Below are 18,404 nucleotides of genomic sequence, written 5' to 3'. Positions count from 1 at the left end.
ATCCGAAAGAGCCCTTAGTGTGAAATGGCCCTTATAATTCAATTTTTTCCCCCTCTAGATGTACAGAATCAAATCTAGACTCACGTAAATGATGAATTCACTGCAGGCAGTATAAGGAATTTTATCTGGAGATGTGAAAATGAGAATCTGTAAACTGTACATTATATAAATGTTGCCTTGGATGTGAAGCATAATTTGAATCAGTTGGAATATTTCCAAAATCCAAGCTGGCTGCAGATTGGAAGAGGAAAGTAATTTTTAATAACATTAAATGAGAAAATGGCTCATGAATCAGTGACATAAGGTATATAATGTTTTCAGCACAAGTAGAGTTAATCATTCAATAAATGAAGATGGCAGCAGCAATTTGATGCAATTGCTTTGACATAAATGGGGAAAATTTCCCATGACAATCTGACCTTTGTGGTGAACAGGTCTAGTGCAAGCTGCTGCTTACTATAAGGAAACGCTGCAGAAAACCCATCAAGAGATGGATAAGAAACCTCCAGATTTTCCTAACTCTATAGAACTGTTTCATTTTCCTGAATAATTTGCTAGTCACAACAGATGCCAATGAGAATAGACTCTTCTGAAACTTAGCTACCTACAGTATATTTGCATTATATGTTCATAGAGGGTAGGAACACACTAGGGAGAATCGCATATGCATTTTCCATAGCACATAGTGGGAAACGCATATGCGATTCTGCCTAGTGTGTTTCTACCCTTATGCTATGTACACACTTTTGTTTTGTTGTTTGCAAGAAACGATAATTACCAGATGAACAGTATTGGAACGATTGGAATGCAACAATGGAATACAGCAATCATCATACACATATTAACCTCCCTGGCAGTATGATTGCGGCCGCGGGAGGGTTTTTTTAACCTCTTTTTTTTTTTCTTAGCGCTAGGCTAGCTACATGCTTCCCCCCTCCCTGCGGCATCCCCCCGTACATTTTGATCGCCACGTATGTCCATCCGGAAATCCTGTTCTGAACGGGATTTCCATGAGGGCTTCCCCTGTCGCCATGGCAACGGGCGCGATGACGTCACCGACGTCATCGAAGTTGTGACGTCGGAGGGAGTCCCGATACACCCCTCAGCGCTGCCTGGCACTGATTGGCCAGGCAGCGCACGGGTCTCAGGGGGGGCACCCTCTGACGTGGCGGGTAGCGGAGGATCGGCGATAGTAAGTAACACACAGCTAGCAAAGTGCTAGCTGCATGTATAAAAAAAAAAATTATGCAAGTCGGCCCAGCGGGGCCTGAGAAATCCTCCTGCACGGCTTACCTCGTGTCCAGCACGGGGTTACCGCTAAGGCCCGGTTCACATTAGCGGTCGCCGTCCGGAATCGCCGTGCCGGAGCCGGACCGCATGCGGAATGGACGGAACGGACGCACGGCATAGCAATGAAAGTCTATGCGTCCGTTCACATGCGTCCGTTTCGTCCGGAGCCGGACCGGATCCAGACTCTGGCATAAGATCCAACATGCGCTATTTTTTGGTCCGGCTCCTCCGGCAGGCGTATCCGGAGCGGAGCCGGACTGTTGCATCCGGCCAATACAAACCAATGAGAACCGGAGAGCGCACAACACACTGGCTATAAAAACCGGACGTTCTACCCCACTTCCTATGCTTTTTCTAGTGGCCATTTTGGATGGGGACCACATGGGCCCAGCGTTCACAGAGTGGAGCAGCAGGGATTTAATGCTGGAGCTCTTTGGCAGCAACATGTCTGATGATATGTCTGATAACGAGGAGGTGAGGCCTTCTCCCCACATAGTAGTAGGTGAACAACAGGAAGGAGAGAATTCCCAGGTACGAGTAAAAAATGACTGGATCCATGGTCCCAACTGCAGTCTCTGTATCCACGGATGGTCTCCACACGTCCACCTGTCTCCAACAATGACCCCAGAGCTTCTGCTGACCTCCCAGACCCCAGGTATTTACAGGTTGTTATCTCTTTAAGAAACCGGATCCGGACCGCAACCGTGTTCATACCGCACGGAAAACGGATGCAAACGGACCGGATCCGGACCTGATCCGGATAGGAACCGTACGGATCCGGTCCGGATCCGGTCCGGATCCGGTGCGGTCCGTACATCCGTTCCGGTTTTTACAAAACCGCAAGTGTGAACGGGGCCTTAGGAGGTTAACGACCATTCTCGCAGAAAAGAACGATAAGAGGGAAAGTTGCGTATATATTTATATAAAATAAAATAAAAAAAACACAAACATGAGGCTACAACAGATAAAAATATAGGATAGTTAACTTGAAAACAGAGTTTATGTAAAATTTGTAATGTAACAATCGTTACGGGCCGCGCTACACAGGAACTACGGAAGCTGGACAAAATCCAATGCAGGCGCATTGGCCCTTGTAACGATCATGCTCAGCAGATAACTGTACACACCATACTTTTCTAAAGATTTTCGTTCGTTCAATATGATCCGTCCTGTTGGACTTTTCCATCATGCCGATATCGTTCTTTTGTCGTTATACATAATGATCGTTTGGTAAACTTCTTTACCCGATTGTCGGCAGACCGATCATTAAGCTGCTTTTAGAAGTGACCATAGTTGCAAGTGTGTACGTAGCATTAGACTGCAATATGTGCTCATTCAGACGATTGGTCTAAAAATGCAAATGCTAAGCAGTGGTTTTGCTGTTTAGTCACTAATAGGGATGATCAATGAGATGCAAATATTCCCAAGTTCATTTAGATTTATGTACATATTTATGCAAATATATGCAGCTTGAAAATGGACCAATCAATTTCAAGCTGTGTGGGATTTGATTGGTCCATTTTCAAGATGCATATATTGGCATACAAATTTACATAGTCCTACATTAACTCGGAAACATTTGCATCTCATTGATCATCCCTATTCACTAAGGCCCCATTCAAACTGGAATGAAAAAGTCACATCGTATGCTATGCGTACGTTGAGTCACATACAGTCAATGAAGAGTATGCTTAACTGCCACTGCCAACATGGGCATCATGTGGAAATGCATCCTATTCTCACACTAGCTGCATCTTTTTCTCACACTAACCTTCCCTGCATCTATGCCTAACACTAACCTTCCCCCTACCCAAGCCTAACACTAACCCAAACCATGCCTAAGGCCTGAGTTTACAGTGGGCTGTGTTTCCTGTAAAAATAAGAACACAATGAAACAAAAAAATGCAACGAACATGCTGTGTGCATGGCATAAAGTCAATGAAAAGTATGCTTCACTGCCACGGTTAATGCATGTGTTATATGGTAACGCACTGCATGCTCCGCATTGGGATACCACACTCTGTTAGATGGCACTGCACTAGACGCACTGTGAACATAGATTTAAAGAACAACTGTAGCAAGCAGTATATGGAGGCTGTCATATTTATTTCCTTTTAAAGGAATCATCAGCTAAAATAACAAAAATTAGCTTTACTCACCTGGGGCTATCTCCAGCCCCTTGCAGCTGACTGTCCCACGCTGACAGTTCCTCTCTCCGCCGCCATCCTGGGCTCCCCGCTCGGTGCAGAGGGCGACCTTGAGGTGTGAAGCGCCACTGTCAATCAAGGCCACGTTGTCCATGGCTTACTGCGCAGGCGGAGGGACAGTCATCGTGGGACAGTCAGGTGCAAGAGGCTGGAGAAAGCCCCAGGTGAGTAAAGCTGATTTTTGTTATTTTTGCTGATGATTCCTTTAACCACTTGAGGACCGCCCCCAGCCGATGGGCGGTGGCAAAGACTGGGCCTAAATGACCGCAATACGCCCATCGGCGGGGCTATGCGGCGATCGCGTCATTTGTGACATTGTAGCCCACCGGCCGTTCGGAAGCACCGGCGGGTTACTAGCTGCCCGATCGCCGATAACTAAATGTATAATAGGCTTTGTAATGTATACAAAGCCTATTATACAGGCTGCCTCCTGCCCTGGTGGTCCCAGTGTCCGAGGGACCACCAGGGCAGGCTGCAGCCACCCTAGTCTGCACCCAAGCACACTGATCTCCTCCCCCTTCCCTCTGATCGCCCACAGCACCCCTCAGACCCCCCCTGCCCACACCCCAGACCACTGTTTGTACCTAATCACCCCCCTAATCACCCATCAATCACTCCCTGTCACTATCTGTCAACGCTATTTTTTTATGCCCTAAACTGCCCCCTGCTCCCTCCTGATCACCCCCACCCCTCAGATTCTCCCCAGACCCCCCCCCAAGTGTACTGTATGCCTCTATCCCCCCCCCCCCCCCGTAATAACCCACCGATCACCTGTCAATTACTCATCAATCACCCCCTGTCACTGCCACCCATCAATCAGCCCGTAACCTGGCCCTTGCGGGCAATCTGATCACCCACCCACACCATCAGATCGCCCGCAGATCCGACGTCAGATCACCTCCCAAGTGCATTGTTTACATCTGTTCTCTCCTCTAAACACCCACTAATTACCCATCAATCACCCATCAATCACACCCTATCACCACCTGCCACTGTTACCCATCAGATTAGACCCTAATCTGCCCCTTGCGGGCACCCAATCACCCGCCCACACGCTCAGATTGCCCTCAGACCCCCCTTATCAATTCGCCAGTGCATTATTTACATCTGTTCTTCCCTGTAATAACCCACTGATCACCTGTCAATCACCTATCAATCACCCCCTGTCACTGCCACCCATCAATCAGCCCGTAACCTGCCCCTTGTGGGCAATCTGATCACCCACCCACACCATCAGACCGCCCGCAGATCCGACATCAGATCACCTCCCAAGTGCTTTGTTTACATCTGCTCTCTCCTCTAAACACCCACTAATTTCCCGTCAATCACCCCCTATCACCCACTGTTACTGCCACCCATCAATCAGCCCCTAACCTGCCCCATGCAGGCAATCTGATCACCCAACCATACCTTCAGATCGCCCGCAGATCTGACGTCAGATCACCTCCTAAGTGCATTGTTTACATCTGTTCTCTCCTCTAAACACCCACTAATTACCCATCAATCACCCATCAATCACCCCCTGTCACCACCTGTCACTGCTACCCATCAGATTAGACCCTAATCTGCCCCTAGGGCACCCAATCACCCGCCCACACCCTCAGAACGCTCTTAGACCCCAGCCCTGATCACCTCGCCAGTGCATTGCTTGCATCTTTCCCCCCCCTCTAAGCACACCTTGAGACACCCATCAATCACCTCCTGTCACCACCTGTCACCCCCTAGCACACCTACCCATCAGACCAGGCCCTAATTTGCCCCGTGTGGTCTCCTGATCACTCGCCAAACCCTCAGATCCCCCTCAGACCCCCTTCCGATCACCTCCCCAGTGCATTGATTGCATCTATTTTCCCCTCTAACCTCCCCCTGAGACACCCATCAATCACCTCCTGTCACCCCCCCTAGCACTCCTATCCATCAGATCAGGCCCAATACAACCTGTCATCTAAGAGGCCACCCTGCTTATGACCGGTTCCACAAAATTTGCCCCCTTATAGACCACCTGTCATCAAAATTTGCAGATGCTTATACCCCTGAACAGTCATTTAGACATTTGGTTTCCAGACTACTCACGGTTTTGAGCCCGTAAAAATGCCAGAGCAGTATAGGAAGTATAGGAACCCCACAAGTGACCCCATTTTAGAAAAAAGACACCCCAAGGTATTCTGTTAGGTGTATGACGAGTTCATAGAAGATCTCTTATTCTTTTGCATGTTTGTCACACTTAATGTTTCTGCTCATCAAAAACAGTTAACTATTAGTCAAAGATAACATAATTGAACACAAAATGCAGTTTTAAATGATGGTTTTTATTATTTAGTAAGAAAAAAAACCTTCAAATCTACATGGCCCTGTGTGAAAAAGTAATTGCCCCCTTGTTAAAAAATAACTTAACTGTGGTTTATCACACCTGAGTTCAATTTCTGTAGTCACCCCGGTTTCAATCAAGAAATCACTTAAATAGGAGCTATCTGACACAGAGAAGTAGACCAAAAGCACCTCAAAAGCTAGACATCATGCCAAGATCCAAAGAAATTCAGGAACAAATGAGAACAAAAGTACTGTAATTGAGATCTATCAGTCTGGTAAAGGTTATAAAGCCATGTCTAAAGCTTTGGGACTCCAGCGAATCACAGTGAGAGCCATTATCCACAAATGGCAAAAACATGGAACAGTGATGAACCTTCCCAGGAGTGGCCGACCGACCAAAATTACCCCAAGAGCGCAGAGAAAACTCATCGGAGAGGCCACAAAAGACCCCAGGACAACATCTAAAGAACTGCAGGCCTCACTTGCCTCAATTAAGGTCAGTGTTCACAACTCCACCATAAGAAAGAGACTGGGCAAAAACAGCCTGCATGGCAGATATCCAAGGTGCAAACCACTTTTAAGCAAAAAGAAATTAAAGAGAACCCGAGGTGTGTTTAAAGAATGTTATCTGCATACAGAGGATGGATCTGCCTATACAGCCCAGCCTCTGTTGCTATCCCAAACCCCCCTAAGGTCCCCCTGCACTCTGCAATCCCTCATAAATCACAGCTGTGCTGTGAGGCTGTGTTTACATCTGTAGTGTCAGTCTCAGCTGCTCCCCCGCCTCCTGCATAGCTCCGGTCCCTGCCCCCATCCCTTCCCTCCAATCAGCAGGGAGGGAAGGGATGCAGGCGGGGACTGGAGTTCTGCAGGAGGCGGGGAGAGCAGCAGACTGACACTATAGAGATAAACACAGCCAGCTCTGACAAGCTGTTTGTCAGCAGCATGGCTGTGATTTATGAGGGATTGCAGAGTGCAGGGGGACCTTAGGGGGGTTTGGGATAGCAACAGAGGCTGGGCTGTATAGGCAGATCCAGCCTCTGTATGCAGATAATATTCTTCAAACCCACCTCGGGTTCTCTTTAAGGCTTGTCTCAATTTTGCTAAAAAACATCTCAATGATTGCCAAGACTTTTGGGAAAATACCGTGTGGACCGATGAGACAAAAGTTGAACTTTTTGGAAGGTGCGTGTCCTGTTACATCTGGCGTAGAAGTAACACAGCATTTTAGTAAAATATGGTGGTGGTAGTGTGATGGTCTGGGGTTGTTTTGCTGCTTCCAGGACCTGGAAGGCTTGCTGTGATAGATGGAACCATGAATTCTACTGTCTACCAAAAAATCCTGAAGGAGAATGTCCGGCCATCTGTTCGTCAACTCAAGCTGAAGTGTTCTTGGGTGCTGCAGCAGGACAATGACCCAAAACACACCAGCAAATCCACCTCTAAATGGCTGAAGAAAAACAAAATGAAGACTTTGGAGTGGCCTAGTCAAAGTCCTGACCTGGATCATATTGAGATGTTGTGGCATGACCTTAAAGAGACTCTGTAACAAAATGTTCATCCTTATTTATTCTATCCTATAAGTTCCTATACCTGTTCTAATGTGCTCTGTCTAACTGCATCCTTTCCTAATTGCACTGTGTCTGTATTATCTCTGTTATATGATCTAATCTTCTCTCTTCTGTCGGCACAGTCAGGCTGAGGCAGTCAGACTGGAATGTGCAGGGCTGCTTGTGATTAGCTAGAAGCTATACACACCCCCTCCAGGCCCTCTGCAGGCTCTGTATGACTCACACACTCTGTTTATGTGAGCCTATCAGAAGCTGTTTAGTTTGTTTGTAAACACTGCCTAAAACTGGCAATTACAAGCCAGGATTGCAGCAGGGAGTGGCAGAAACAGCACAGAGGGACCCAGGAGAGCATAATAAATAGAATGGTATGCTTTTTATTGTAAGAATTTTAGAGTACAGATTCTCTTTAAAAAGGCGGTTCATGCTAGAAAACCCTCAAATAAAGCTGAATTACAACAATTCTGCAAAGATGAGTGTGCCAAAATTCCTCCAGAGCGCTGTAAAAGACTCGTTGCAAGTTATCGCAAATGCTTGATTGCAGTTATTGCTGCTAAGGGTGGCCCAACCAGTTATTAGGTTCAGGGGGCAATTTCTTTTTCACACAGGGCCATGTAGGTTTTGAGTTTTTTTTTCTCACTTAATAATAAAAACCATCATTTAACACTGCATTTTGTGTTCAATTATGTTATCTTTGACTAATAGTTAACCGTTTTTGATGAGCAGAAACATTTAAGTGTGACAAACATGCAAAAGAATAAGAAATCAGGAAGGGGGCAAATAGTTTTTCACACCACTGTATGTCATTTAGAAAGGAAATTGAATCATGTTTACCTAGCATCAGGCCCGGCTGAGTTCAACATAGCGTGTGTACATAGCTAAAGACTTTGAGCATATTGTCCAAATAGTGAGGCTATCATAGAATAAAAGTTGATTACAAATGTACCTGGGTGGTGTGCTTCAGTCCATCCTTGCTAGCAGGATGCTCCTGTGTGGACTAGTCACAGAATGGTCAATCTAGCCCCCAGCCTATGTCTGGTGGGGAAAGGGGGAGAAGGGCCTTGCCTCCAACAATGTACTACATCTCCCCTGTTGCTCAGCTATACTATAGCTGTAATAAATATTTGTTGATTGCTATTGGCAACAACACTAAACCTTTGTTTGGCACCATATTACAGAAATTGTGATAACTTGACACTCGTCACAGCAGCAGCAAAGGAGATAGAACTGATTAGATGTCTTCAAAGTTTAAGGAGTTTATTCAGCAAAACAAATATACAGATGTGTTCATCAGCAATCTTCGTTACATGTTCGTTACCTCAGCAAAGCAATCAGTCTGTAGTAAGTCATCTTAGGCATTTCATGCTCTTGATCCATTCCTTGTGAATAGACCAGGCCTTCTCTTACGAACATCTATGCTACGTTGCGCTAAGACAGCACTTAGCCTATATACAGCATACAGATAAATAACTGGAAGTTACAAGAAGTTAGGAAGTGAATAGAAGTAAAAGGTAACTAGAAGAAAATGGAAGTGGCTTCCTGGAGCCCATGTCGGCTATTTTATACTAGCCTCTAGTCTAAACAGTTAACTTTGACACCCCCTGGCAGGGACGGACCAATTACCCATTGCATCCCAACCCTGCAATTGGCTGATAAGAACATGTGATGGATGATGCTGTCCGCGCCTGCTCAGATGGGAAAAGTCAAATATGTCTTTTCCTCCCCTAATACCCTGAAAATGAAGTAATATGTCCCAAGACCATTGTTAAATGTATTGTGAAAAATGTTTCCATAACAATGGCTCATGTTTTCTGATGCCGTCCGCTAGTCTGGCATATGCACTGAATATCTCTTCTACAGCCTTGCAGAAGACACACAGAAAATTCTACTAAACCTCAGAACTATAATTCCTCCAAATGTCTTTATGCCATGTAAAGAGTGACACTCTGCATAGCAGGTCCTTTTCCTAAAACCAGTTATCTAGTAACTGAGGGCTCCGAATTCAAGCACATCATACTTAAATTCCAACAATAGTCAAACAGACACCACTATTTCTGGTGTACATATTAACCTCCTACCACTTGGCTATACTAAAGCTGAGCGTCCATTTACATAATGACTCTAGTCCGAACTGCCAGCGCCTATGGGTGTTCAGCTATGCAACAGCCAAGTGTGCAATATAGCGACACTGCTGTTTTTGTAGCCTCAGTCACCCTGACATTCCCCGCTGCTAGCTGGCGTTCAGGTATATAACAGCCAAACTCTGATGCCTTGCGTCCAGACGACTTTGCTGGTGGCCAAATCACAAGGTTTGTTGTGCGCCCAAATTCCCTGCTTTAGGAGGTAGGCAGGAGGAATACAAATTATTTTAGTTTTTTGCCATTATTTAGAAGAACAGTGCTGTAGAAGCTTGTTTTCATGGACCCTAAAGAGTTACAGACCAACAGGGACGGTGGAAATAAATCACTTTATTTACAGACTGTAAATTTACTGACGATTTGCAACACTGGCAGGGCGAAATGAATAGCACAGCTGTGGCTTTTCTCTTGTAGTCAATACAGCAGCAGTTTGAAGTCAGGTAACTGGTCTCACGTATGTGCAGTGATTCTCTCTCCTCTCGGGGTTCCTCTGCCTAGGCAGGTTTCTGCATTGTGTTCTGCTTGTCTGTCCTACCTCCCTCTGACTGTCCAAGCAGCAAAAGGAACAGAGCAATCACCCACCCACTACATCCAAACGACAACTGCTTTCCCCGTCGCTGAGCGGTGTCCTTTCTCCTCTTAACTGTTACTATGCCTGCAGGAGGAGGCAGCGATCTGCTCATTCAGACTAGCGACACCCGGGGGACAATTTCCCTCCTCCGTGCGAGGTGAAGGGAGGTCTGTTAAGTACCTTAGCGTACTAAACAGACGTGAGACTACCCCCAGTAGGCACAGAGTCTCTGCGGACTGGCACACAGCAGGCAGGAGAGCCCTGAACCCTGGCTGGGTGGCACTGGTGGAAACAGGCGGTGGAGTTTGGCACAGGATCCAAGAAAAACTAAAGGACAAGCAGTCCAGAGAGTATAACGTGGATTTCTGTGTGACAGGCAGCCTGTATAAAGGAGAAGAGTACCCGAGATTTTTTCAATTCCTTTTTTCCTAGGACAACTGATCTTCTATAGAAGATACACCCCAAAAATCCCACCAGTGCTCGTGTGATGTCACATCCGTTGCCCAGGTCTGAACACCTCTCCTAGAAGCTCCCCTCCTTCTTTTCTCCGTCCTTTCCCCCGATTCTAGCCTTCTGCTGGGCTCCAAACTTTGGCTGGCGGATCAGCACCAGGGACAGCGCAGGATGGACAGCAGAGAGCAGTGCTGATGTGCTGGTCAGACCGGGGAGCAACATCATGCAGACTCCTCAAAGCCTTCTGATCGTCACCCTCCTGGCTCTGCTGAAGCCTTCCAAGGTACAGTAAACCCCCTGGTAGACAGCTCCATGCTCCTCCTTGCTGGCAGGTCCCCGAATGTTTTATGGTGCATGCGATGGTGTTTCATGCCATGGTCCAGCCGTGCCATTTTCTGGGAAGACGTCCATGTTAAGACAGATCAATTCGTGTGTTGGTATGACAGACAGTGGGCACAGTGTGAATTTTTGCTGTAGTTTGGGGCAGAGGTGCCTCCTTGTCTTTGGACGACATGCACTGGTCTGGGATCAGTCATAGTGTATCTTATGGCTGGTCAGTGATGACTGCAGAGAAAGACTGGGAGGGAGTCTAACAGGGAGGCTATAAGAACTTTATTTATGATGCTTTGCATTGTAGGATAGCCCATCTGTACAACCCAAATAACTTCCCAGTGAAAGCAATAGATAGCAGAGGAAAACTGCTCCTGACAGCAGCATTACCATGCTCTAATCTGTTTACTGCTCCAGGCTGGAGGCTGGCCAGACCTTGCTGAATTTCACACCAAAGCAGAATGCCAACTAATCCCAGCTCTCAGCCTGCTTAGACTTTAGGCGGACCCTCATATGTAGGTGCTGGGAGATCCAGCTGACATATAATTTGCTTCACAGAGGCAGGAAGCTAACCTCTGAGAGCATGTAGAAAGGTAAAAATATAGCAGCTCTGCCATGTGATGTGCAAGTCTAATTATATCTTAATGAAGTGTAATGGGTTTGACATTTGAAGTTAAGGAAGTAAAAGCTTGGTGGTCCTGGCTTGGGAATGCAATCAGCAATGCATGCAGTTTTATTTTATCTGAAATGAGTTGGAAAGCAAAGTCATGCAACGTTTAGGTAAACAGCTCATTCCAGCCCTGGTGCATCTGAAATCCAATTAGACTCCCATGTATAATTTTAGATGAATACATGAATATCCTATCCCAGCAAGTGTAGTCCCCAGTGCATTGTGCTATAGACATCTTGATGTATGCCGTGTGCATTTAATGTGACCGTTTCTTCATGTTTTCATGATGACTGATTAATATCAATGTCTCTGTTCATTTAGATGTTTGTATTTTTCTGTAGGCTTACATGTATTTACTTGTGCACTAAAGTGCTGAACAGAAAGGTATGCTTACGTACAAGACTAAAAATGAATCTATCTATTAAAATGGACATTCATAGATGAGGAATTGGTATAGACATACAGCTTATGAGATTGACATTTTGATATTCTGACAGTAGTAATTCAGCTATCTCATTGTTTTTTGTTTTGTTTTTGTTTTTTTGGGAAGGTTTTTGTTTTATTTATTCGCCTGTTCACTATGAAAAATTGATCATTTGCAGTTAATAATTCACCATAGTGTGGTCCTGTTTAAAGGCTTCATTTATCCCAATTAATGCCAGAACAAATTTTGAGCAAGATAACACAAATCAGCTTTACCTACAACCCCCCAGCACCCCCCCCCCCCCTCACACATTTTTCTGGTGTCTAGGAGGTCTTAAGTTATACCATGCATTGATTGAATCTGAAAGGGACATTCTTTTTGTTGCCAATCTGAGCAATCATGTTTCATTCTGTCATACTACAAATAGTTACTTGACTATACTATACTACGCATTCAAATAATATGTTCCAGCAACTACGCTTGAGCTGAAGAGAATTATATGAGCCTTGCTCGCTACTATAAGTGTATCATAAGATAATAAAGCAAGGATGTAGCATTTTACTGTTTGTTTGTTTGTTTTTTCAATTATTATTATTATTATTTGATTATAGTAGTCATTCGTTTTGCAGGTATGACCTCAAGTTCATTTTAATTTCTGTTGTTCACAAGTTGAAAATCAGCTACACTGTCAGTCTTGCACTACACTAGCTAATACAGGTGCAAGATGGGAATGGCTGTCTAAATAGTGGGTTCCACTGACCAGTGACAGCGTCAAATTCACTGTCATTGGCAGAAAATAGCAGCCTTGGCTTGTGGACAGTGAGTAGTAGACAGATTTTAGCTTGTTTTGTAATGCAGCTTAGTTCTGACTCTATACAAGAATGTGGTTTTGTCTTTACGACCAATTAGCATAAATCATTAAAACTGTAAAGCAGTGAATGCCAGACATAAACCGAGAACTCCACAGAAATCAGCTTCTCAAGAAAAGAGGCATTTTCTGTAGAAAGGTAAATTACTGTTGTGTGATTTTGTTAGAAGATAGCAGCTTAGGAAGTGGACCTTTGTTATGGGACAGACTCATAGCTCTCCTCTAAAGCACCTTGGAAGTGTATTCCGAAACCTATATGTAATAACATGGGTGGTATTCTGTGCATGCAAAACATGCTTTTTTCATGCCATTTACATCTTCAACAAAGTTTATCAAGTTCTTGTAATAATTTGGGTCACCAAGACAAATAGAGCCAGGATTAAATCACTTAATTTTCTCTGATGCCTCCTGACAAGCTAATTGCCCAGGTTTATATTGTATCCATGCCAGGGCTTTATACACATTACAGCAAGTTGAATACACGTGAGACACTTTATTGAAGATTGGTGATTTAAAAAACAAAATATCCACTGAAATCCCCATTGCACTCAATGAGCTGGTAAAGAGGTTCTTTGTACCCAAAAGGTTCAGTTCACACTGGCAATTAAAACCGGTCCAGTCACATAGCTGAACGCATCGTAACGGATGCAAACGGATCCAATGTTAACCTATGGAACCATTCACATTGGTCTGTTTGGATGGATCCGTTTTGCACACTCCACTGAACGGACCACAAGTTTGGCACTGCAGCGATTTTTCCGGACAGCGGAGTCAAGCGAAACAGAAATGGACACTGAAGCACTGCATTGGGGGTCAATGAGAAACGGATCCTGTGGTACACACTGGCTTAAAAACGGAACGTTCTATCCATTCTATCCATCAAAATCTACTTTGGTAATGGGGGTGTGGGGGGATATGGGGGAACCAACTGAACAGGAATGGAATGGAAATGCATCCATTAAATGGAAATCATATCTGTTTTCACGGATCTGTTTAGCAGAGAAGTGACAGTGTGAACGAACGACACGTTATTGGTGGTGAGCAATATACACCACGTGACACTGTTGCTGACTGCTGTGAATGGTGTGTGGTGCATTCATTGTGAATAAAGGGGGCCACACATTCACCAAGTACAATGTTTCCCGCCTGGACATTTTCACCATATCAGGTTGCTCTTTGCATAAATAGGCATATTAATGTGAAAAGGGCAGTCTAGGTATCAGCAGTGATGTGGCAACCTATAATAGCGTGGACTGCTCTAGTAGTGTTAAAAAATGCTTAGTAGTTTACTAACTGCTGTATCCGGTCCTGAAAAGCAAAAAACCCACATAAGCAAATCATGACAGGTCATTACTACATATGGGGAATAATATGTTAATAATTACAACTTACATGCAGATGGGCCGCGTATCTATGTGTACCCCGCCAGTGAGCTGGTTACAGGGTGAGCCGAAAAATGGTTCACCCTGCTGCTGCTCAAATCCCCAGCAGCATTAAATACTATTCCCCCTCCAAGTAATAGCAGGTCAGAGGGAGGAGTAATTTGGGGTCCGGAGATCACAAGAACCCAGAATTAGCATAACGCGCAATGCGCAGTATAACATTCCTGCTATGGCGGCGCCTAGTTTCGTCTCTTAGCACTGATCACCGTGCACCAAAGCCACCTGCTATGGATGGGCCAATTAGATGCACTTTTTGCTCTTTTTCATTGGCCTAATTCTAAAGAGCATTTGCATTAACCCCTTAAAGGAGTCATCAGGCGAATTAAAAAAAAAAAAGCTTTACTCACCTGGGGCTTTTTCCAGCGCCTAGCAGCCGACTGTTCCACGCTGTCATCTCCGCTCCCCGCGGCTGTCCCGGTCTCCGTTCTCGGTCCGGAAGCTGACCCCGAGGTTATCCGTACTGTTCAGTAGTTCTGCGCCTGCACAGTAAGCCCCGTACAACGTGGGCTTGATTGACAGCGGCGGTTCGCACATGCGCAGTGCGGACGACCTCGGGGTCGGCTTCCGGACCAAGAATGGAGACCGGGACAGCGGCAGGGAGGGGAGGTGACAGCGTGGGACAGTCGGCTGCTAGGGGCTGGAGAAAGCCCCAGGTGAGTAAAGTTTTTTTTTTTTTTAATTCGCCTGATGACTCCTTTAAGCCAAACTGGACGTATATACACGTCCAGTCACAGTGTATTTGTGGAGAGTGCACCACTAGTTTGTTACTAAATGAGGCACATGTGGTATCATTTTAACCGGAACGAGTTGTAGAATACAACTGTGTGTTTTAAAGCTTGGATCCACGTTACATAAGAAATAGGTAGGAACAAACTCAATCCAATATAAAAAAGTCATTTTAAAATTATGATCAAACTTGGGAAAGTTTTAGTGAAACTACACAAGACATATGTGGTAACATTTTAACCATGATCAGTAGTAGAATAGACTTTAGGGTGTTTTAGGGTTAAGGGCTATATCTTGTATATTCTTTTTAGTAACAAACTGAATCAAAAGCAATACAATTTTAATATATTGTGTACCAATACTTGTAAAATGTAAACACAGTGACAGAATATAAAAGAAAATAACTATATTTCTACCTTAGGAACTAGTTTTTTTAAAATATATATGCATGAGGGTATATTACTGTTATTTTTGCAAATAAGATCTTGTAATCATTGATAGGGTACAATTAGAAAGAAAAAAACTGCAAAATAGAAAAAAGACACCTTTATTTCCAAATACAATATTGTCACCATACATTGTGTTAGGAACATAATTCAAAAGTTGTAATAAACAGGATAGATAAGCAAATAAAAATTGTGGGTTTAACTTATAGTAAGCACTGTTTATTGTGAAGCTATAGTAGATGTAAATGGAAAAATGTGTGTTTTTTCCATTTTCCATAATTCTCCCTTTAAAATGCATAGAAAATAAGGTAATTATTAAACAAAAATATCACTCACTAAAAGGCTAATTTGTCCTGGAAAAAAACAACAATATATAGATCATTTAGGTGTGATAAGTAGTAATAAAGTTATTTGCAAATGAATGGGAGCAGCACTGATATGTAAAAATTGCTCTTGTCCTGAAGTGGTTAAACTTGTATGCAAGCTGGAATTATTAACCTCCAATTGACCTTACCTTCTTACCCTTTAGTTAGTCATGGGGCATTTGGGTGATATGGCACAGGAGTTCCATAGTTGTGCTTAGTCCATCCAATGCATTTTCATTACAAGAGGTGATTTCCCTGGAGTCTCCTTGGGTGACAACAAGTATGGGCTGGAATGTGGGATGAAAGCTGCACTTCTGGAGAGCAGGCAAGGCTCTGTCTTTTTTGGCATATGATTATCCTTTCCATTGTTGATAGGCAAAGGTGGATACTTGCGGGGAAGGGGGGAGGGGTTTCATTTAAAAATAATGTTTCCATTTATTTTCTACCAGAGGGGAATCTAGCAGTGGAATGTGGGAATCTAGCAGTGGAATGTGGGAATCGAGTAGTGGAAAGTTCAATCTTTTCATTCAGCACTACTGGTCACCTGTTCTAATTGTAAATTACAAGCTGACATGTGAACATTTATTTTAAGACCTACCTTTCAGATATACTAGGCTGTAGCTATCAATCTGGATCAGATTGCAGCTAATGAATCCGTTTGACACACCTCTTTTCAATAATACATGGACGCAGATTAATTAAAGTGCCACTAACGCAAAAAAAAAAATTGTACAATTTAAAATACATATGTAAATGTAATTACTGTATAATATGTGCACTTGTACTATAGATTACTTTTCTCTTATGTTTCTGTATCTTACAGTAGGCATTAAAATCTGACAGATCTGGCACGTTTTGGAGTAGTCTATCTCCTTACGTGGGATTCTCAGGGTTCTCTCTTTTGTTTTTCAAAAGCATTTACTGAATGGAAGATGCTCAGTTCAACTGTCAATAGTGTGAAAACATGTAGGGAAGCTGGTGAACATCTTTGTATAGGTATTTTACAGGCAGAGCTTTTTGTAAAAAAAAAATATAAGAGATATTCTTGCAAGTATGTACTCAGATGTATTTTCTATTTTTCAATAGTATATGATGGTAGTCCTTTAAGGTTGGAAAAAAGAGCCTGTGTGATCTGGGAAATCTGGACCGGATGCTTTAAAAATTGTCTCTTTAACAGATAGCAAAATATTTTAGTCCTCACCCTTGTTATGGCTAAAAGGAGAGTAGAATAGTGATGGTGCAGTTGTAGTACATTGGAATCTCTTTATAGAAAACTCCAAGGGACCGGGTAAAGTAGTTTACTATATCAGAAGTTTGCTATATCAGAAAATGTCATACTTAAGCATTAAGTATACTATCGTACTGTATCTTAATTCAATCAGTAATGTAATTCAAAGTCAAGCGAGCATAGAAAGCATCTAAGCTAGATTAAAATGCGCAGTGCTCGGTATGCAGGTATTTGCATGCTATAAGCACACAACAGCAGCTTGTGCAGGAAGCATAGGTCTCACCAGTTAATGTATGTACAGTACTGATAGTGTGCACCTCTGCTCACATTCATGCACAATTCCACATCAAATCTTTGTTGAAATGCAAACACTGAGTATTGGGTATGGTTTTCTCCTCACTCATATCTGTACTGTAAACTATGGCAGAGATAAGCTTGTATAAAAAAAATCAAAATTAATAGTTCAGGTGGTAAAACTCATTATTGGTCAAAACTTCAAGTTCAACTTCCCGAATCAGATGTGGCACTTGTGCTGTTGTGAAGTCGCAGCCGAATCGCGGGCTATAGTAAACTGCAGCATGCCATCCATGACAAAAAATCCCTTTTACCAAGGAGATTAATTTCATCCAGTTTTGCCTGGACACTCCGAGTTGAGTTGGGTTTATTGTTTCCACCTGCTTTAAGTGGTTGGTTGCCCCTGCTGCAACCCCTCCCCCCTTTTTGAATAGCCCCTTATTTGATAAACTCATATCCATTTTATTATAAACATACTACGCTATCTGGGCTCCTGTTGTCTCTGTGTCTTTTATTTTAGGGTGTCAAGACACCCCTTCCCCCCATGCTCACATGTGAGGTTTGGGGAGAGGTGATCACCATGCCCCAACAGAAGAGTAGTCACCTGCGGGGAGGAACTCCATGGGGAGGGATACATAACTGCATCCAGTGACACATTCCTGAATCCAGTAACACATGGCTGCATCCAGTGAAGAGTGAATATACTGTACCTAGTTACCAGAGTTGGTAACATGAAACAGATGAAAAGTTATGTTTACATAAATACTTACTAGGCTGACAAGGTTTATGCTGATTGGAAGTTTCAAATAATCAGCCAGTGGTTTGTACTAAAACAAAGAGCAGGAAATCTAAAGAAATATGTTCTATTTCAACAATTTCAGTTTAGCTTATGATGTGTGGAATGGGCGGTGATCATTTTCAAAGCAATGTGATTTATAGTCTTTGTGACCTATTTATACAATGTGAGGTCTTGATAGAAGCACTTAATGTTGTACTAAACATTACCCTCTATAAGTGTTTGAATTTTATGCTATAGGTAGGGTTTATAATTTTTATTTATGAGACTATATCGGC

The 18,404-nt window shown here is 43.6% G+C and overlaps 1 protein-coding gene across 9 annotated transcripts in view; it reads left to right on the top strand.

Annotated features, from left to right (window-relative positions):
• The window catches only part of OLFM3 (olfactomedin 3), a 407,311-nt gene that overhangs the window by 72,782 nt on the left and 316,125 nt on the right, over window positions 1–18,404 (top strand). For 2 of the 9 annotated variants that reach the window (XM_068240006.1, XM_068240014.1), the window contains exon 1: window positions 9,876–10,820. The exons of 6 other annotated variants lie outside the window; for them this stretch is intronic. In XM_068240006.1, coding sequence (XP_068096107.1) covers window positions 10,761–10,820 — 60 coding nt within the window. In that variant the 5' untranslated portion in view covers window positions 9,876–10,760. Of the gene's footprint in view, window positions 1–9,875; window positions 10,821–18,404 lie in introns of those variants that run through there. One more of the 9 variants, XM_068240013.1, reaches the window with a different exon arrangement.

This window comes from Hyperolius riggenbachi, chromosome 6 (assembly GCF_040937935.1).
Source record: "Hyperolius riggenbachi isolate aHypRig1 chromosome 6, aHypRig1.pri, whole genome shotgun sequence".
In the NCBI taxonomy this organism is placed as follows: Eukaryota; Metazoa; Chordata; class Amphibia; order Anura; family Hyperoliidae; genus Hyperolius; species Hyperolius riggenbachi.
Note: the sequence above shows the minus strand (reverse complement) of the source record. Positions and strands in the feature narration are given on the sequence as shown.